At 41.8% G+C, this 22009-nt stretch overlaps 1 protein-coding gene across 1 annotated transcript in view; it reads left to right on the top strand.

The window, feature by feature from the left end:
* The first annotated feature begins 4480 nt into the window (after positions 1-4480).
* PLCXD2 (phosphatidylinositol specific phospholipase C X domain containing 2) overlaps positions 4481-22009 on the top strand; it is a 38006-nt gene continuing 20477 nt past the window's right edge. Inside the window, exon 1 of the mRNA XM_060234528.1 lies at positions 4481-4970. Coding sequence (XP_060090511.1) covers positions 4883-4970 — 88 coding nt within the window. The 5' untranslated portion in view covers positions 4481-4882. The remainder of the gene's footprint in view (positions 4971-22009) is intronic.

The raw sequence follows: 22009 nt of genomic DNA, 5'->3' as shown, positions 1-22009 counted from the left end.
TGTTCTACACCTCAGACTTGGTCCCACTGGCCTGGAGCAATATCTGTACTTCACTCACTGTGTTGTCATTGGCATTCCTAAATTGCAAGACCACCTTGGCCTCTGGTCTAATTGCTACCACCCAAAATGTCAGCCAAATTCTTTTTGTGTGGGGTTTTTTTTTGTGACCATAGCAACCCAACAATTTGCATGGCTCCAGTTGTGTAACAAGGCCTGTCTACAGAATACACAGCTCTTAGACTGTCATCAGGTGTACCTAGTCCTAGGATGGCAGCCTACCCAAAAAGAACTGGAGCCTCACTTCAGGTTGGTTTGTTAAAGCAACCCAAAATAGCACCTGAAGCCTTACAAGAATGTGGGAATTATTTTGGCTGCCTTTCCAACCTTATTGTTCTGTGGTACCCCAACATGGGGGTTAAGGAAGAAGGCATATTTTGGTATGCAGTACCCGCTCAGATTTGGCCCTTTGCATCAATGCTACTATCCACAATGGTGCCACAACTTTAGAATTAGATATGATTATCAGGCTCACCAGCATAGCTGTGTATGATGGACTCCTTCCACTTCCCTCCCTCAAAGGCTAAATTTCCCTTCTGTTTCTGCCCCCTCAATGACTGTGCAACCCTGGTAACATGCTTTTCTTCTCCCCTGAAGAAACTTTGTCTCACCCTGTCCCACCCAGTCAGTGTCAGTAAGATATATTTTGACTATTTGTTCAATATAGGAACCTGAGGGAAGGGATAGGATAGTCCTTTAACTTAAACCCTTGAAAATGGCACTTGAGAAGCTTTTAAAATTCAAAACTATTAAAAGATTTTATTTATCTTCTCTGTTTTATAATTTTTATTGGTTTTAACTACAAAAAAGAAAAGCAAAAGCAAAGATACATAAAAGGGGGGAAAGGGCATTAACAGAGTGGGAAAAACAGAAACAGAAAAAAGTACAAATATATCAATTATAATTCTACCTCCAAATAAGATACCCAGATCATTCTGCCTGCAAGTATAAAATTCTCCATATATTTTACCATCTTTCATAATAGAAAATTTTTACTAAGCTGATACTAGCAATATAAATCTAAACAATTTTTCTTGAACACAAATATATAAAGCAAAAAATTTAAAGCCATCTCAACACAAAGCTGTCTAGTTTAGCTTAACCATGTTATAAGCACAAACTAATGTGTTGGTTTAACAATATCCTTATTAAAATAAGCACATAAAAATCATATCTTTCTCCTTAACAAATTAAAAAAGATACAACATAATAATTTGTCTATCTCAGTATAAACAGTTTCTCCAAAGGGGCATATTGGAAACAGATCTACCAAATTGCAAAATAATTATGCTATCTGCCTTTTTAACAATTAATCCAACTCTTGTATCATTATGAGCAATTTCACCAAATAAACATACTAAGACTAAATCTGCTATGTAAAAATAAATGTGTTGTCTGCACTCTTTAGCATTGATCCAAATTAACTGTATTTTTAACTAAACTTTTAGCAATACCCTTCCTTAGAATCTCCATTGGTCTTTTAAAATCACATATCAATTCATTATTAATAATTCCATATGTATTTACCCACAAAGAAAACCAGAACTCAGGAATCCTTCCCAAAATTTAAAAACTTTTGGATTTCTTTAGTTTCTATATCTATATTACACCAGAGGAAACCAACTTAGTGTAACCCAGCCATCGCACTTTGCCTTTTAAAATCGCATGTCAGTTCTTATTGAGAGTTCCATATCCAACTATCCACAAAAAGGAAAAAAAGTTCAAGAATCCTTCTTCTCGAAAGATTTCCACATCTTAATTCGCTGGCCAGGGTGCACCTTCTCTCTTCTCAATGCGGCCTGCCCTCTCGATAATGGGAAGAATTCAATGCCATTTCTTCCTCTCAGCATAACGTCTCTCAATCTTAATTTCCGGTCTTGTTTTGTAAGTGCACCATAGGGATCCATTTTGGTCTTCTTTTGTTCGTTTCAGAGCAGATCACTTTCCCATTCTAATTCCACAGATATCACCAGAGTCTCTCTAGCACTCAGCTCCTATAAATTTGGAAGTTCACTAGCTTTCAGCATAAGAGCACCTATTTGCTTTCTAATTAGCTGCATTAATGAGCCAAGATCCTGTTGCAGAGAAGTAATATTCCATAGAATATCTTTTTTATAAGACATTTCGCTTGGCAGTGCCATTTTTCTCTGTCAGCAAGCCAGTCTCTTAATCCAAGTTGAAAAGTAGATTAAAAATCCTGTTAAATCGTCATTCCAAATCAGCTCCAGCTGAGATTTCAAATGTTATCATTTCAATTGCAGTCAAACGACAGGAACAGATCCCTCTAGAATATATTTCATTTATGTTCAGATCATATTGCAGCCAAATAATAGTCTCTTTAACATATGTCCAATTATAATCCGAGTCAATTTAAGTATTTATATTCAATCCAATTCAAGTAATTACTGATACTTAAGATTGCTCATAGACTTTTTGCGGCCTCAGTTGCTAGAGAAGAAGGCAGAAGAAAATTCTGTACTCTTCAGATATAACCCACACTGTTTGACTGGGTAGGAAATACTATCTCTCTAGAAGATCTATCCTCTTTCCTTTGACGTGAATGGGAGTCTTCTCTACTACCCAAACTTCCTTACCAAACTCTCCCCCAGTTCTTTGTGTTAAAAATGCTCTCAGCTAATGCTGAATTCAAACTGTGATCAGTCAAAGTAGAAACCTGATTCTGCCAGCACTAAACCCTATTTCTGCTAGTGCTGTTTTCAGACGGTCTCAGTGCATGTCTCTTCTCAGTTAAGGCAAGAATCTGACTCAATCCCTTCAGCTCCAGCTCTCTCAAGACTTTTTTTTTTTTTGCTCAACTGATGCTAACCAATCAGATTGCTTATACCAGCCTGCCACTCATGGCTCTGTGAAGAATTAACTCTTCACAGTCCTTTAGTTGTTGGTACAGCATTTCTAAGCCTCTTAAAAAGTGTAGTCTGTCACACTTCGGGGAGATGTAACCATATAACTTTTGCTGTCCGCCCTAGCTATAGCGCAGTATTACTTTCAAAGCAGACTTACTGTCATAGTTGCTAAGAATAGTTTAAAGAATTTACACAGGACTGCAATCACCCCGCTCTAATCTGAGTAATTTTACATGAAATACCAATTCCAATAACTTCAAAGAAAAGAGGAAAAAATAAAACAGTATAAGTACAGCACTTTATAGCACTACATAATAACAACAATAGTAAAATACATCACAGGAATCTCAAATATTACAGTAATTAAAAGAAAATACAAGTTATTAAAGGTTTTCAAAAATAGACTACTGCAGTAAGATTACTGAGGAAGGGGTTTTTAAAAGAAATTAGTTTCACAGTTAAAGCTTATTTTTCTTTTTGATAGTTTCATATCAGAATAAAACAAAAAAAACTATTTGTCACTGGCTTTTCATCTGTCTAATATCATCATTGTTATAGTGCAATCTGGCCTTTAACGTTTTTACAATTCTGTAATTGCTTTGAATTTCAGAGAGGCAGATAAGAAAAAAGGTGGATAAATAATAAACACAATTGTGGGGAGAATGGGGGCAATTAGAAAGGGTTTTATAATTAAATAGAAAGAGTTTTATTTTTCCTGTTAGGTTACTAAAGCCCTATAAACTTTTTTGGAACTAAATTCCAATTCCAAACAGCCTGCTTGGGTTTATTCCAAAATAAGCAGGAAAGTGTAACACTGCTAAATTATTACAGACATTCCATACTTTGATGTGGTAAAGATGACATCACCAAAACAGAACTGAGAATACTGAAGAAAAAGATTATATAAAATAATATGGTATGTGAAGAACAGATTTTGAGTCCAGTGGCACCTTTAAAACCAACAAAAGTTTATTCAAGGTATGCACTTTTGTGTGCACAGTTCTTCAGCAACACGGCTGCCTACCTGGTATGAACAAAGGTTGTCTTTGTGTGTGTGTTTGTGCAAAACAAGAAGTTTCAAACAAATTTAAAAGAAAATCTGAATGACTGTGGTAATTATGCGTTTTCTCAGATTTAAGGGCATATTGTTATTTCACAAGAATACAATTTTTGCTTTATGTTTTAAAAAAGAAGGATTGGGGAGACAAAAATAAGTGGAGCTGTTGTTCCACTTGGGGGGGACCTCAAACAATAAATAGATTACCTTGTATCTTCCACAGGGACCAAAGCTTCACACCATCTCCTGTTTCTCTGTTACTACTTTCTCCAACCCAACGTGTTCCCCGCAACCTTTCCTCCACTTTTCCTCTCTAGTCAATCCATTCAAACCAGAAAGCTTCAAGAGGCCTCTTTGGCGGCTAAAGAAGTTGAAATTTCAGGAAGAAAATTAGCCAATCGGAGCTAAGCCGGTCGTTAGCCAATCGGCATCCGAAACTGTCCTGCCATGCAGCCAATCACCGAGCTTGCTCCAAGCGCTGCTTTCTTCTTGCTTCGCCCTCCGCCTCTGCCAGAATGTCCCCGCGGCTGTCGGGTGCGAAGGCAGGTTGCCTCCTTCTCTCGCAGGTGTGCGCCGGTAGTGAGCAAGCCGGTCTCTCGTTACATAAGAGGAAAGGGAGGCGCGGCCGGTGGTACAGTCTTGCTGGAGGAAGGCCGCGGTGGCCCCGAGCTGAAGGCATCCACCCCGGAGGAGGCGGGGTCCGATTAGGTGACTGAAGAGTGGTCAGAAGGGCAGCCGTGTGCATGGGCGCTCTAGTCTGCCGGAGAATGGGAGGAAAGGGCACCCTGAGGCGATAGCGGCTGCCTCCCACCGCTGACTCCGAAGAGCCAGCTGGCTGGTAGGCGGGCTAGCGGCAGTAACAAGTGAACTCGCGGCTCCAAGGTGGAGAAAGAAGGCGGCGGCGATGGCCGGAGAAGGCAGCAATGCCGGGTGGATGGGCTCCTTGCCGCCCGCCCTCCGCTCTCTGCCACTTTCCAATCTGGCGATCCCGGGTAAGTAGCGCTGGAATATGAAACAGTTGCCTGGGGCATCATCCAGTGAACTTTCATAGCAGAGCAGGGATTTGGTTTGGGATCTCTCAGATCTTAATCTAACAATCACCCATGCTCCGGCTTATAATATTAGCTTCAGATAATAGGAATCTAGAAATGTTGACTTCATTTGTATTTCACCTTTTCCCCCAATGGGAACTCAAGGTGGCTTACATCATTCTCCTCTACTCCATTTTATCCTCACAATATGGTGAGCTAAGTTAGACTGAGAATGTGTGACTGACCCAAGATCACCCACGACAGAGTGGGGATTCGAACCAGGTTCTCCCGGATCCTAGTCTGACACTCTAACCAATACTATTATTTAGAAGTTTTCTGTAAATTGTAATAGTGACTGAGCCTCAGATTTAGGGAAATTGTTTTTAATGGCTTTTCACCAGTATTCCTCATCTGTGCAAATTCAACACAAGCTTGCATTTCTAAAAACTGGAATGTATAATAATGATGATTTTTTTTTTAAGTACAAAGGAGGGAAGCAAAATGCTCCTCAGCTTCAAGTTACAACAAGTCTATTTATTGGTCTTTTAAAACCATCAGCTTGTTTTCTGGGACTCTGGTCTTTTTACAGCATATGTCCATTTAATACCTTTCTTTATGGTTATGAGATACAGAGGAGGGCAGAAGTTATAGTAGTCTTAATAGTTGTATTAAAAGGCGAATATTTGGGAAGTGTGATTTGTCATACAGGGATGAAAAAGCCACATCCACGTCTACTTAATTACTGAAGTCGTGCCCTGCACCTTTTAAATAAAAAGGTCACCTTTTTATTTTTTCACCTTTAATATCTTCTGATATAATTATGTTATTGTCTTTGGTTACAACCTTCAGCCTGGGCACAACTCAGTTGTGGCTCCTGATCCACTAATGAGATTAGAGAAGAACCTACACAGAATAGTTACTAAGAGGCGGTTGTGGGAGAAGATGTATTTGGGACATTTTCCTGGGACAAATCCTCCCTGAGCTGCTGTTTTGAGTCTGTAGGTTTTCTCTGTGGACAAAATACCTATTTATTATTTTATCACCTGCTTTTCTCACTGAGACTCAAGGCAAATTTTACAATCTGAGAGTATAGAGTAAACATTGCAAACATTACAATGCCTTTTCCTTATAAGAGCACCCTTTGGACTGTTCAATTGTACTGCAATTCTAATCTCTATAAAAATCTCCTCCTGAAAAAAAAATTGGTTTGTACAGTCTGCAGAATGATGGAGGCGTGGGAGCCTTCTTGATCTTCAGGTAGGCCATTCCACAAGGTAGACGATAGAGCACAGAGATAGCAGATTAGAGGGTTGTTTGTGCTAGAAATCAAGAGTTAAGCCTTCCCTACACCACAGTCGCTGGTTCAAATTTGCTTTCCCTTCAAATTCTGTTTATACTTCTAAAAATTACACCTTCACACTCAGCTTGGTCCTGATGTGAGACAAGCTGGAATTGATTGGACAATTTACATGTGTATGTGTGAAGTTCTCATCTCCCGCTCCTTTCTTCTCTTTTTTCAGTGGTTTTATCTCAGTAATCTTTGTGAAGTAGTGGCCAAAGTACAGGCAGAAACTCTGTGATTAGAACTTCTAAAGTGCAATTTGGGTCTAAAAGGCAGTTTCATAGCAGTTTGATTGGTAACGCAAGTGTTAGAAAAGAACTCATGTCTGCAATATTTTCCCCAAAATAATTCCCCCAAATACCTTCCCTATCTGCTTTAAGGCCTAGTAGGGAATAGTGACAAGCCTGTTGATACCTTCATTTCTTATGTATTTGGGTTAAAGCAGCCAGGCTGGCATTTTCTCAGTGATGTGACCCCAGTTTATATCAGGTCGTCTTGCTATAGATGGTTTTCAGAGGCAGACATATCTGGAATTGCAGTTATGGAACTCCTGTGTCATTCAATTTTGACACTATGCAAGTAATTTTTTTCTGCATGTTACAGATTCAGAAGGGTAAGAGAGACAGAGGCTTATCTAAGGCCATTCAGTGACTCATACTAACATAGCTTTGTATCACGGGCTTGAAGGTAATATAGTACTATCCAGGTACTTAATTTTTTTAATATTTCTATTGCGTGTTCCTTTCAATGGCCATCTTCTTCACGCCATCCCCCCTCCCCCAATCATACAATTGTTAAACAATCAGATTGCTGTCAAATTGTATAGCTCTATAGGCAGAAAATCCAAATAGCACCTTTTGCGCTGGTAATAATAAAAATAATCAAATCATAATTCATCAGACATAAGGAGAGCCTTGCTGACTCATACCTAGTTTTATATAGATGTATGACATTCTATATATAATTTTTCTTTTGGTGGCCAACCAGATGCATCCAGGCAGCCCACAGGCTAGTTGAGAGGGCAGTGGACATTAGCTCTGGTTATCCCAGCAACAGATAATTAGTGACATACTGCCTTTGAACTGGAGGTTCCATTTAGACATTATAGCTAAAAGTTGTTGCTCTAGCTGTCCTCTGTGAATATCTAATAGTATCCCAGAATTAGCTGAGGTGGGTTACTCTGTCAGATAGTTGGACCAGTCCTAGTTGTATTGCTGGCTCATGCTGCATTCAGGTCTTAAAAGTCTCTAAAGTGATGGACTGTATAACAATTCATGGATGTACTTTCCAGTACAATAATCTGCTTTTCCCAGGTATAGCTAAACATCAGAATTCAGTGTAGGCTGAAATTTTCCTGCAACTGTGAAACTTGCTGGTTAAGCTTACGCCAGTCATTTTCTGTTGGACTAATTTATCTTAAAGATTGTTACAAGGATAAAATGTGCTGAAAGAACACTATGGCTGTGATCACACACATTAATAATACACTTTCAATCCACTTTCAGTGCACTTTTCAGCCAGATTTTGCCAGTTCACACAGTAAAATCTATTTGGAAAGTGGATTGAAAGCGCATTATTTAGTGTGGGTGATTGCAGCCTGTGTATGCTATGCCAAGCTACCTGAAGGCAGGGTCAGATAAAAATATTAGATACCTTGATTCTGTTGATTTTCCAGAAAAGCTCCAGATTGATATCACTGTATCAGTGGTATTCTGGATAGGGTTTTAGGGGCCATGGCTGGATAGTTGTAGCAGAGCTGGCTGGAGCAGAATCCAACAAAGACGGAGGTCCTGTACTTGGGTCATGGGGGACTGAGCTCAGGAATCAGGCTCCCAGTCTTTGGTGGGGCACCATTGGTGCCAGCACTGAGGGTAAAGAGTCTTGGGGTAATGCTGGATTCCTCACTCTTTTTGGTGGTCCAGGTCATTTCACTTGCCTTCCATCTGTGGGTAATTAGGCAACTAGTTCCCTATCTCACTCTTGGGGTTTAGCTACAGTGATCCATGTAGTGGTCACTTCCAGGCTGGATTACTGTAAGTTGTTCTATGAGCCTGATCTGGAAATTGCAGCTAGTGCAGAATGTGGCAGCACGCCTGCTGATAGTGATACCAAAGTGGGTGCACATTCAGGGCTGGCTTGCCCACTAGGCAAACTAGGGGCTTGCCTAGGACACCAAGAGGGAGGGTGCACCAAATTAGGCTCCCCCCCCCCAGTGCCCATGACAAACACCTAGTTTGCCTGCCTGCCTCCCTCCCGCCCGCCACTGCACCTTACCTTCTTTCCCTCCCTTCTTGCCCCACCCCCGCCTGTGCGATCAGAGTGCAGCATGACTCGGCCCAGCCCTATCAGCTTGGACACGGCCAGCATCTTATCCTTCTTTGAAGATGGCACTGGAGGAAGCTTCACTCCCCCTCGCTTCTGGTTCCGGAAAGGAAGGGGGAGAAGCCTCATCCAGTGAGTTCTTCAAAGAAGGATAAGAAGCTGGCTGCTTCAAAGCTAGTAGGGCTGGGCTGAGCTCTGAGGGAGGGGCCTAGTTTGTCTTCCTGCCTGGCTCTTCCCCCACCCCTTCCTGTGGGTAGCCCCACGAGTAGGCGGCAGGCCCAAGGCTATTTGCGAGTAGGTAGCAGGCCCGGTGACTTGGGGTGTGGGCGGAGCTGTGCTGCCTAGGGTGCCAAAAGGGCTAGGGCCGGCCCTGAGCACAATCAATTGATGTTGCACCAACTGCACGGCAGATCAAATACTGGCTCTAGTTAAAGGTTATGGTCTTGACCATTAAAGCTCTATGTGACCTGGGATCATCATACCTGTGGAACCACCTTTCCACATAGGAGCTCCAGAAAACTTTATGCTCTTTCAATCAGCACCTCCTGGTGGTCCCTAGCCCAAGAGACATTCGCTTAGCCTCAACCTGGGCAAGGACTTTTTTGGTCCTTGCCCTAGCCTCAAGATCAGTGCCCTGCAGGACTTTTTACCATTCCACAGGGCCTGTAAAATGGAGCTGTTCCACGGTTACCAGAAATGCTGGGGATCTCCTTTTTACTGGGAATTGAGCAGAGATTGACCCTGGTGGAGCAAAAATCTCCACCTAGTATATACCAGCAATAATTTCAGAGAGAGTGGGATTTTGAAATGATCAATTTAATTAAAAATGAAATTTTATTGTAATAAAAGCAATATTATTTAAAAATACACACAGAGATAATTTCAGCTCACACACACACATGCTCAAGAATCACCAGAAAACAGGAATTAGCGGAGCAGATAGGGATGAGGTTGGTTGGAGGAAGATTGATAGCTACCTGTCCTGGAGAATTGAAGACCACAGAGAAGAGCAGCAGAATGAAACGCTTGGGACTCTTTAGCTTGGAGAAACGTCGACTGCGGGGTGACATGATAGAGGTTTACAAGATAATGCATAGGATGGAGAAAGTAGAGAAAGACGTACTTTTCTCCCTTTCTCACAATACAAGAACTCGTGGGCATTCGATGAAATTTCTGAGCAAACAGGTTAAAATGGATAAAAGGAAGTACTTCTTCACCCAAAGGGTGATTAACATGTGGAATTCACTGCCACGGGAGGTGGTGGCAGCCACAAGCATAGCCACCTTCAAGAGGGGTTTAGAAAAAATGTGGAGCAGAGGTCCATCAGTGGCTATTAGCCACAGTGTGTGTGTGTGTGTGTGTGTGTATATATATATATATATATATACACACACACAATTTTTTTGGCCACTGTGTGACACAGAGTGTTGGACTGGATGGGCCATTGGCTTGATCCAACACGGCTTCTCTTATGTTCTTATGTAATGGCCAGTGTTCTGTTGTGGAGAGTACAAACATTTGAAGGTGCAAATCTGAAGATGCCAAGACAGACATGCTGAGCATGTCCAGAATGTGACCTTAAGTAGGCAAAACATAACCTTGGGGCATAGGTGATCAGAATGTTCCTTGGAACAATGTGAGATTGGATTATGGAGTTGTGAGACAATGTATGCAAGGGCAAGAGGATGGGTTTTGCTGAGACAAGTGAAGGGTCCCAAGAAGCCAGGGCAATGGTTTTGGGTGTGACTAATAGGTGCTGGTAGCCCATTGCCTGAAAGGTGAAGGGAAAAGAACTGAAGGTGGGTAGGATGATTAGATTACTTGGTGGAGGCAGGAAGTTTCTGGGATGGAGGCAAGGGGAATCAGAATCTTGAAGTATTAACAGGAGACGTTGGCAGGTTATTGACACAACTGGAGGTGTTATTGACAGAGACAAAATATTGGGGGGAAGAGAGCAGAAACTCAAGTGAAAAGACTTTTCTTATCCTGTTTCATGGAAGCTGAAAAGGGTGATGAGATTAGCTATGTGTCTTCTTGCTCCCAAGAGTGGAGTAACACCTTTGCCAGAGACAAAGAGATTGATGCATACTTAGCTCACTTGCTCAAGGCTTACATAGGATGGACCTTGAGGACATAGCATTTGTGGTGCTTCAGCAGCCTGTCCAGGGTGCTGCTGGACTTCATTTTGTGTGCCAGTTCGGCAGAGAGTGTCTCAGGGTCCAATAGTGTCACTTATGCCATGTGTTTTGAGGGGTGTCCACACCACGTGCTACCTGACTGACCCTCCACGAAGCAAGCATGTGAATAGGGCATATAGGAGGGGTAAGACCACCAGACATTTGGCTGAGGCAGCAGACATTCAACCATTCTGGCCTCCCCTGTTCATGGCCGTTTTCCCAGTGCACTGCTGTCCTGGATATTATTTTGCCACTGGAGTTTCTTGGGGTACCTATTCCTGCCTGACATGAGACATTGGTTTTTGTTATATGTTGTGCTATTCATGGCATATGGTTGGGTATAAAATAAATAATTTTAAGCATTCTTGCTAGAACAAAATGTGGGAACCATGATGTTTAGAGGTCCCCTGGTGCCTGGCGCCAACCAAGTGTTTTTAGAACATTGGTGGAGCATGTGGGGTCTTTGCCAAAGAAGGCTTCTTGTTGGCACTGCAAATTTTTAAGTAGTTGTTCCAGCAGCAGATGCCACCATAGCACAGGGATCTGCATTGCATGACTGACGGTAAGTTCTCTGTATGTAAGAAAACATTTTAAAATAATATGTTCATTTTAAAAGATATCCTGTTAAACAGAGCTTCTGCTGGACATGCTGAAAAGTAACTTAAAAAGTAACTATCAAAGTTATGCATTACCTTATTCTCTAATATTTTGTGGTTGGCTTGGATTCATCTCCTGTGACAGACATTTTGTAGTTGCACAAACCACTCTGTATCAGAACTCCAAAGGTGCCCAGAGGCTTAAAAAGGTTGGAGACCTTTGTTATTTAATTACTATAAAATTCAAAGTCATGTTATTGGATAAGTGATATATATACAAAAGGTTTTGAATTGTCCATATGGAGTTTGCCTTTTTTATTAAAGAAGTTACAATTTTATTATCTTCTATTCTTGCTTGACACTTGTATTAACTGGTTATTTTTTAAATAAGTTTTTGCTTGACAGTAAAAAAGACAAAGAAATTGTCCATAGTGACATTTTTCACATGACTGTTAAAATTAATGTATAATTTTTAAAACTTCTGGTATGGAATATTTTTCACTTCAGAATCTACTTATCAGTTGTGACTTCTCATTTGCTGTGATGGGGGATGGGCACAAACAGGCTCATGAGCCAAAAGTTGGCACAAACCTGAGCCAGTTCACTGCCCCTGAATCGATGTTTGGAGAAGGCACCTTCCCCGAACATTTACTGGACTTTTGTCCAGTTTGGTTCAGCTGCTTGTGGCCATTTAAACCTAACAGCTGAGTGATGCAGATCCCATGGCTGAGATATTAGGTTTAAATGGCTGTGAGCCATTTCACTAGTTAGTTTCACTTCCTCTGCTTGAAGTCGGGGTGTTTTGGCTCAGTTTGGTTTGCAGACCATCCCAAACCCTGAACTGATCTGGGAGTTTTATGTTGGTGCTCATCCCTAATTGTGACTTCTCATATTTGTATATAAAATACATATACATATCATGCATCAGAAGAGCTCAACTGAGTACAAATGTTTGGAACACCTAATATCGAAGGTCCAGTTCTGAATGTGGTGATGGTGGAAAGCGTCATCATCACATCTCAGCTGACTTAGGGTGACTTCGTAAAGTTTTCAACCTAACAGATCTTCAGGGGTGGCATGCCATTGCCTGCCTATGCATCACGACCCTGGACTTCCTTAGTGATCTCCCATCAAAATGCTGACCAGGGCTGACCCTGCTTGGTTTCCAGGATTGGGCAAGCCTTGGCTATTCAGAATGAAGCCTGATCCTGGTTATCTTCAGGCAAAGTATCAGGACTAGGAAAAACCTCTGACTGAGCCTGAGTTTAGCCTTTGCCAAATAAAGGAAAGACTGCATTGTGGACCGGTATACATTTGACTAGCATAGGCTCCATCTTATGTTGTGGAAGGCAGGAGGACTGTTTCTTGCTTAAGATAATGCATTTTTAAATTTGACTTAATGATTTTTAAAGTAGTCTGATTGGGACAGGCTGTGGTTCAATTCGTGCTTTGCATCACCAATTCAGTCTCTAGCATCCCCAGTTAAAGGTTCTTTGGTAACTTGGGCTGGAAAGCCTCTGCTGCCAGTCAGAGTAGATGATCCTAAGCTAGATTCCCTAATTGTCTTACACAGTACAAGTCAGATTTGTGTGTTTAGATCTCTTGTTAAGGACTGTTAGGAAACTTGGTGGGAGCATCTCAGAAATCTGGCAAAAGATTAGTAGATAATATGTAGTAAAATATAAAAACTGAAGATAAATCCAAGTAGGCAGCCGTGTTGGTCTGAAGTAGTAAAACAAAATAGGTGTAGATTGCACCTTTAAGACCAACTTAGTTTTATTCAGAATGTAAGCTTTTGTGTGCATGCACACTTCATTCCTCGTCTGAAAAAGTGTGCATGCACAAGAAAGCTTATGTTCTGAATAAAACTAAGTTGGTCTTAAAGGTGCAATCGACTCCTATTTTGTTCTATAAAAATTGAAGGCAGATAACATGAAGAGATGTTCTGCTTGAGTAGGCCATAGTATATAATAATGTGTATACTGTTAATCAGCCATGGTCCTCATCTGTGGATAGCTAAATCTGCTGATCAGGACCATGTGGACATGAAACAGATCTTTTTTCAAACTTGGGGTATTCCCCAGGTTTGCAGCAAAATCTGCAAATTAAAAAAAAAAATTGGGGGTTTAAATCCCCCCAACACTTATTTCAAATGGTAAGGGGCAGGATGGGGAGCCATGCTGGGTTTAGCAGTGGTGGAGCAACCAGGGAAGCCTGCCTGAGTCCAACTGTGGCATAGCCCTGTTGGCAGCTCCTCTAACCTGGTGGTGGAGAGTGCCTGGCAGCAGCAGTGGAGGAGCACCTCCTTTCCAGGGCTGTCTTGGTTTGCTTCACTCTGGAGACCCAGATTCAGATCACCAGTCTGCTATGGAAGCTTACTACTAGCTTATATATATTTTCAGCCTAACCTACCTCACAAAGTTGTTGCTAGGATAAAAAGAAGAGGTGACAGGGTTGCCAGTTTTCAAGTGATGGCTGGAGATCTGCTGGGATTACAGTTGATCTCTAGGAAACAGATCAGTTCCCCTGGAGCATATGGCTGCTTTGGAAGGTGGACACTATGGCATTATACCCCACTGCAGTCCCTCCCCAAAATCCGTGCCTCCCAGACTCCACTACCAAAGTCTCCAGGAATTCCCCAACCCAGAACTGGCAGTCCTAGAGTAAAATTATCTAAGGTGCCATGCCCTTACTGTGCAGAAAGGTGGGGTATAAATGAAGAAAATAAATAATAAATGTGGCTGAAGATGGGAAGGAGAAAATAGGTTGGGTGGCGAATGACTGAGAAGGGGAGGATATAGGAGTTGCCAGGAGGAGGAAAAGAGGAAATAATATGGGGGATACAGAGGAAGTGAGGTGCTCTCCCACAAGTCCTTGAGAGTTCCCTACTGGCAAGTGATCCTGGCTCCGTGGCCAACACCATACATCTGGACCTTAGTTGTCCTAGGCTGAGTCTGTAGGGGGCAGATAAAGGTAGGTTGGCTGTTGGGTGGGAAGAAAGCAGGCAAAGGGCAGAAGCTGTGGGTGCTTTCATGAAGGGGAAGAAGGATATTAGATTCGCCCTCCCCTGCAATTTCTTGTGGGTTCCCATTTGTAAGTTTCTGTTGACCAGTTCATAAAAAGGATGATAAACTAGGGGAACATTGGGAATCCATGACTTAATTCCTTTACTTTCTTATTTCTTTACTTAATTTGTATTCCACCTTCCTCCCAGTGGAGACCCACAGTGCCTTACATCATTCTTCTTTCCTCCATTTTATCCTAACTACTCTATGAAGTAGGTTAAGCTGAGAATGTGTGACTGACCCAAATTCTCCCAGTGGCAGAGTGGGGATTTAGGCTTGGGTCTTAGAGATCCTAGCACAACACTCTAACCCAGGAGTGTTGAACTCGTTTGTTAATGGAGGCTGGATCTGACATAAATGAGATTTTGTCAGGCCAGGTGTCGTAAAATACAATGCCAGGTAGCACATATAAACTTTATAAAGGACACAGACAAACAAAATTGAAGATTTTTTTTTTTAAATCTTAAACTAGAACATGCTTAAAACATTAGCACTCATTGGTCTTAAGGGTGCTTTCTTTGTATCTCTCCCATGCAATCCAGGGAACCGGGCACAGGAAGCTCTGGCTCTTTCCTTCCTTCCCCAGGGGACCATAATAATAATAATAAATTTTATTTCTACCCCGCCCTCCCCGCAAAGCGGCTCAGGGCGGCTAACAGTAAGGAGAGGAAGGAGCCTCAGCCATTAGAAGGAGGAGAGGCTAGGCTCGGTAGCTCTGCTGTGCAAATGAGCAAGCTTGGCAAAGCAAGCTGTGGTGCAGAAGGAAGCAATAGAGAGAAGGAAGCAAATGACAGCCAGTTGCTTGGGGGCCCTGATAAGAGCCTTCCAGGGGCCTCATTCGGCCCCTGAGTTGGTTCTTTGACACCCCTACTCTAACCACTATACTGCATATTGCATTGGCTCAGACAGTGCTTTAAGCTTTTCAGTGGAATGAGAATTAAACTCTGTAAGGTATGCTTATGAGGATATTGGATGTACTGTTACCAATAACATTGCCCCCTGAATTTCTGTTCTTTAAATAGATCTCATTCCAATGCCTCAGTGAAAGCTAGAGATATTTAAAATGCAATTTGTGACCTCTCGGAGCCAATTTGGTACAGTGGTTAAGTGTGCAGACACTTATCTGGGAGAACCAGGTTTGATTCCCCACTCCTCGCACCTGCTGGAATGGCCGTGGGTCAGCCATAGCTCTGGCAGAGATGGTCCTTGAAAGGACAGCTGCTATGAGAGTCCTCTCAGCCCCACCCACCTCACAGGGTGTCTATTGTGGGGGAGGAAGGTAAAGGAGATTGTGAGCCATTCTGAGATTTGGAGTGGAGGGGGGGATATAAATCCAAAATCATCTTTGTCTTCATGGGGGTCTTATGAGTTGATATATTCAAAAATTCATCTCTTGTGCACAGAGGATATTCAGTATTAGGACCACTGCCAAAAGCTTCATAAAAAATTAATAGACTCAAGTTTTTCCTTGAAGTGAAACTTGGGGGTCTAGCAGTTTATTATTACAGAAAAGAGTAGTTTTCATGGGCAGAGGCTTTACGTGAGCTTGGGATAAGGTGGAGGCAAAATATTCTTCACAAGACCCACATAACCTTCTGTTTTTCAACATTATTTTACTGCTGTTTTCTTGGAAATGCTTTAATACATTTAAAAGAAAAATGACCCAATCAACCAGGATCATACCATGAGTGTATGATGACATCAGTATCACATAGATAATCAGATCTGGTTATATAGAGATTTCACAAAGCCAAATCTGGATAAGGATATGTTCTGTGTGCCTTCATTTTGTCCTGTTTCACAGACCTTTTGAACTGTCATCAAAGCTTATGTGCACATGCAGTAATTTTGCAATATCATCAATTGCAAAACTGTTTTGCCCTAATGTATGTACATACTCAGTTATTTATAAATGAAGTATAATTATACATTCTTATTAATTTAATTGTGATAGAAGGTAATTTTCTTCAAGACTATAAACCCCAGTCTTATAGTCAGTTGTGGACCATGTTGGAAAATGAACTGCCTCTCTTACAACAAGATAAAAGCTGTGGTTCTGCTCAACATCCAAACACCCTGTTAGTTAAGTGTACTGCATATGGCAAGCCAAATGCCAGTTTGTGCCAGACTGTGGATATGCCCATTTTGGAAGATGACCACACATAAATGTCACTACAGCCAAACAATGATTCATCTAGTCTGGAATCCTGTCTCTAACAGAAAGCAGTCTTGGATGTTTTAGAGAAAAGATCACTCCCTCCTCAGTAATTAAGCTGTGCTTGCAATAATACATTAACAGCACAGGCTGTGACTGGGAATGTTACCTGACCTCAACTAGTGATCAGCTTACATCCTAAAGCCGGAGGTAGATAGTACTGAACATTTTATCCTGGTTAGCTAGGCTCATTTACAGCAGTGCACTACAACCTTTATGTTATTTTAAGAAATGGGTAGGTGTCATTCTTACATTTCCATAAGAAGAATAAGATCATTTGGTGCTTAAAGGCACAGCAGGGGTTTACAAGCATATGGATTGAACAGACATAGATACCTTTGCCAATTGGAGGCCATTCTGTTTCTCCATAATCTGTCCTGATAGTAACTTTGCCTAGAGTACAGATTGCATATCAAAACAATCAGATGTTGTGGCACACCCATTCATTTTAAAACCAGCCATGTGATCAATGTATGAGTGGGTACTATTCAATTTAAATATTAAGAACTGGTGCCTAAAAATGTCATGCTGGTTCCTTGGAATCAACAATATATTTCCAGGTCAGTATGCATCAAAGGAGAAATAACATGGCTAACTGCCCTAGAACAGGTTATCTTATTTTCACAGTAGCTTCTTGGACTCAAAAGGTCCCATGTGCTTTGATACAATATCATCTAGGCTGAGGCTAGTAGTTTAGTATTATTTAGTCTGAATAGGGTTATGGTTATCATCAGATACTTAAAACTTAGAATTAAAACAATTTTCAAATAACTCTAAGATTTCATAAACTCCTAGATATTAGCTCATCTCAGTACAGGGTGACAGTGGTCCGGATGTATTACTGCTGATGCAGTGCCATGGTTGGACCACTATGCCCTGAAGGCCTGTATGAATATTCCACTCCAACCCTGCTTGGGCGGTGAGCATATTTTAGCTTGTTTGCAGAGCCAAATGGACCCTATGTGGCTCCAGATGGCTCTGCGGGACCCTTGGCCCCCTGGCAGTGGCTGTGAGCCCATGGTGAAGTGACAAGAACAGCTTATAGGTCATATATGAGAACCTATGAGGTGGCAGTCAAGGCCACTAAGAAAGTCTACCTTACGGCCTCAATTGTGTCTGTGAACTCACGCCCAGCACAATAGTTTAGCACAATTCGGTCATTAACCACCCTACTACAGGGTAAACCAAATGCTAGGGAATTGGACATCAGCTGTGAGAGTTTTGCGAGCTTATTTGCAGATAAGGTCTTGTCACTCCACAGTAACCTCCTGGCCACAATTGAAACAGTAAATGAACTTGAGGCTCCATGCTTGTTTTCTAGTCAGATTTTGGGTTATTTCACTCAGCTTGAAGTTGATGAAGTTGACAGTACGCTGGATGAAGTTGACAGTACGCTTTCTACTGTTTGCTCAACTGTAGTCTGGACCCGTGCCCATCTTGGCTAATCAAAGCTGGCTGAGAAGAGCTACGGGCTCCTCTGAGGGAAATTGTCATCAGGTCCCTTCTTGAAGGAACCTTCCCCTAACCTCTTAAGGAGGCAGTGGTCTGTCCCCTTCTAAAAAAGCCATCAGTAGACCCGGCCGTATTGGCAAACTATCAGCCGGTCTCAAACTTGCTGTTTTGGGGCAAGATTATTGAAAGGGCAGTAGCAGTGCAGTTGCAGAGCTTTCTGGAAGATGCTTCCATTCTCAATCCCTTCCAATCTGGCTTCTGTCCAGGTCATGGGACGGAGACAGTCTTGGTCACCCTCACAGATGTCCTCCAGAGGCATCTGGATAGAGGCGGTTCGGCAGTACTGATGTTATTGGACCGGTCAGCTGTGTTCAACACAGTTGACCATTGGTTTCTGACCCACCGCCTCACTGACGCTGGGATTCTGGGGTTGGCCTTACAATGGCTCTCCTCCTTTTTCCAGGGTCGGGGACAGAGGGTGGCGATAGGGGAGGAACTATCCTGATGGCACCCACTCACATGTGGTGTGCCACAGGGGGCAGTTCTCTCTCCAATGTTATTTAACATCTATATGCGTCCCCTTGCCCAGATTGCCCAGAGGTTTGGGCTGGGTTGCCATCAATATGCAGATGACACCCAGCTCTATTTGTTGATGGATGGCCAGTCCGACTCCACGCCGGAAGATCTGTCAGGGTGGTACCCCAGAGGGCACTTCGGTCAGGGTCTCAGAACCTGCTCTCAATCCCCAGGGTGGCTCAGGCTGAGTCAACTGAAATTGAATCCAACAAAGATGGAGGTCCTGTATCTAAGCCATCGCAGTCCAGGACCAGAGGTGTCTCTACTGAGCTTTGATGGAGTGCAAATTACATTGGCACCTAAGGCTAAACGCTTGGGGGTGCTCCTGGATCTCTCCCTAACTATAGAGGCCCAGGTAGCAGCCACTGCTAAATCAGCTTTCTATCGTCTACAGCTGATAAGGCAGTTGGTCCCCTTTCTTGAACACAATGACTTGGCAGCAGTGATCCATGCCATGGTCACCTTGAGACTGGATTACTGTAATGCCCTCTACATGGGGCTGCCCTTGTCCCAAACCCAGAAGCTTCAGCTAGTGCAGAATGCTGCAGCCAGGCTGTTAATGGGGCTTCCTTCACGGGAACACATTCAGCCTTTGCTGAAAGCGCTGCACTGGTTACCTATTGCTTACCGGATTCTCTTCAAGGTGCTGCTTATCACCTTTAAAGCCCTATATGGCCAGGGACCTACATACCTTATGGACCACCTTTCCCTGCATGTACCCCAGAGGGCACTTCGATCAGGGTCTCAGAACCTGCTCTCGGTTCCCAGCATCAAAGACGCCAGGCTCAAGACGACCAGAGCCAGGGCCTATTCTGTTGCGGCTCCTTACTGGTGGAACAAGCTTACAGAAGTTGGGGCCCTGCATGAGCTCACACAGTTCTGCAGGGCCTGCAAAACAGTGCTCTTCCGCCACGCATTTCTGAACTGAAATCTGTGACAACAGATATTATACCATCTGGCCCAAACAGACACCAATTGGCCCACCTCAAATACTCTATTGTGACCCTGGGACTTTTCTTTTAATAGTACAACCAGTATCAACCAAAACATCAATATATTCCATTATTAGATGGAAATAGTACCTGACATTGTTTTACAATATGTTTAATAAGTTTTATCTATGATGTATTCTTATTTTTCTGCTTGGTTTATGTTGATATTGGTTTTAATGACCTTGAATGTGAGCCGCCCTGAGCCTGCCTTGGTGGGGAGGGCAGGATATAAGTCAAATAAATAAATAAAAATACACTGTTATCAACCCACCTTTGTTATGGGGATTGCACTGACAACACTTGAAAGCTGAAGAACAAAGTAGATCTGGATCCGTCTACTTGAAAGCAGACTTAATGAACCTGATAGTTGCTATGAGAAAAGTTTCTGTGAAAAGATTTATGGTTTATGTGATGCGTACTTCTTGCCAGTGACAGGACACACAATCTCTTGAAGGTGTTTTGTTCATCAGTCACCTGTGTGACATGATAGGTGGTAGTTTGGAGATAAATCTGAGATTTGTCAGCTTTGACTTTTCTTGTCTTTATCGTGCCATCAATATTCTAGGTCATTGGGAACTAATTACCATGATTCCTGAACCATTATCAAATAAATTATACAAATGTCTTCTATTATGAGGCAGGAAAGAACACACAGAAATTATTTAGGGGGGAAATAGTTTCATGAAACTTTGCCATGTGTAATTATTTAGAGAAAGAATTGTTTCACGCAGCCTTGCCATGAGTCTTTGTGACTCCTTCCCAATGTATAATAAAATTAATGTGTAATTTAAGCGTGATTTAATTATGTCACATATACAGGGTGATGTACTATCTTTGTGTTAAATCATAGTTTATATGAAGTGCGCTAATAATAAGATAAGCCAGTGACTCTTTAGACTAAGTTAGATGACTGTCAGTTTCCTCTTAGTGTCCTTCTCATGACACCTTCAGTACTGATAGCATGGGTCCTATATTATATTTGTAGGCATGCTATTGTAATGACAAATATGAGCAATAGAAATTTTTATTATATTGCTCATGGTCATTATCATTACTCCTACACTTGGTACTGGTAGTAATTAAAAGCAAGCCACACCTGCTTTCAGCTGTATAGAACAGCCTGAAAACAGTCCTCAAGGAAGACATGTGAGGAATTTAGTTTCACCAAGACCTCCTGATGTTAAAAATGTTTTCATTGACAGCTGTCCCCTCCTCTCTCATAAATGGTCTTATTTAACAGTTTTCAGTTTTAAAGGCAAAAAACCCTCCTTTGTTGTGCAACTGGTATCAGCCATAATACTCATTTATGATTCACCAAGTAGTAAAGAGATGTAAGAGTAGTAGTACTGATTACTGGTAATAAGGAAAATAGTGTCTTCTCATTGCATCTAACCAGCAGCATATAGAGGTTCCCCATACTGCATCATGATATCTAAGGGACAATCTCTCTTTGTGCAGTCTAATGCCCCAGTTGATTGAGGTCTTTGCAGCATTCACTTCTCGTCACTTCATTATTTAGATATATTCAGTGCAGTCCTGAGCCTTTTCTGTAATAATGGCTCCAATTCAGTGGAATGAGCTGGTTAAGGATGTATGGAATGCACCCTCAGACTTGTGTAGAGTATGTAAAACATCCTTATTCTATATGGCATTTGGTGATTGATTATCTGTGACTGGTAGACTAACTAGAATCTGTATGACCAGTTATGGTAAACAAACTACAGTTAAATGGGATGTTTGTTTTTTTGTAAACATAATTTTATTAAGTTTTCCAAGTAACTATAATGAAGAATTCTAGAGTATCACAACATTAATTCCATACACAGTGTTGTGATCAAAAGCAGTTAGTGCTGATTCACATATAAGGTATACTCAGAAAGCAAAGGGAAAAACAATCTCAATAATATTTCTAGCATATAAAGAATGTTGAACTTTTTCATGCATGTTCTAGTACTTATGCAATCCCTCATAAAACATTAAATTTAACATTGTTAACTATCTCATTACTACCATAGCTGTAATGATGTTACCATTTCAGAGATCTCTTTTTGAAGAATAAGGTATTCCAGAAATAGCATAGAAGTTCGAGTTCTCCAGTTCTATATCGGTTTTTGTCAGGTCTGTTAGTTTGTCCATAATATAGAGGTGCCAGAGTTTTGCATGCCAGTGAGTCAGGTTTGGAGCAAATGCTTGTTTTCATTGTGCTGCTATGGTTATTTTAGCCGCAAATATTAATAAAGCAATTCTTTTGGACATTACTGGA

The sequence above is a fragment of the Heteronotia binoei genome, chromosome 3 (genome assembly GCF_032191835.1).
Source record: "Heteronotia binoei isolate CCM8104 ecotype False Entrance Well chromosome 3, APGP_CSIRO_Hbin_v1, whole genome shotgun sequence".
NCBI classification, from domain to species: domain Eukaryota; kingdom Metazoa; phylum Chordata; class Lepidosauria; order Squamata; family Gekkonidae; genus Heteronotia; species Heteronotia binoei.
This window is presented reverse-complemented; position numbering and strand designations above follow the sequence as displayed.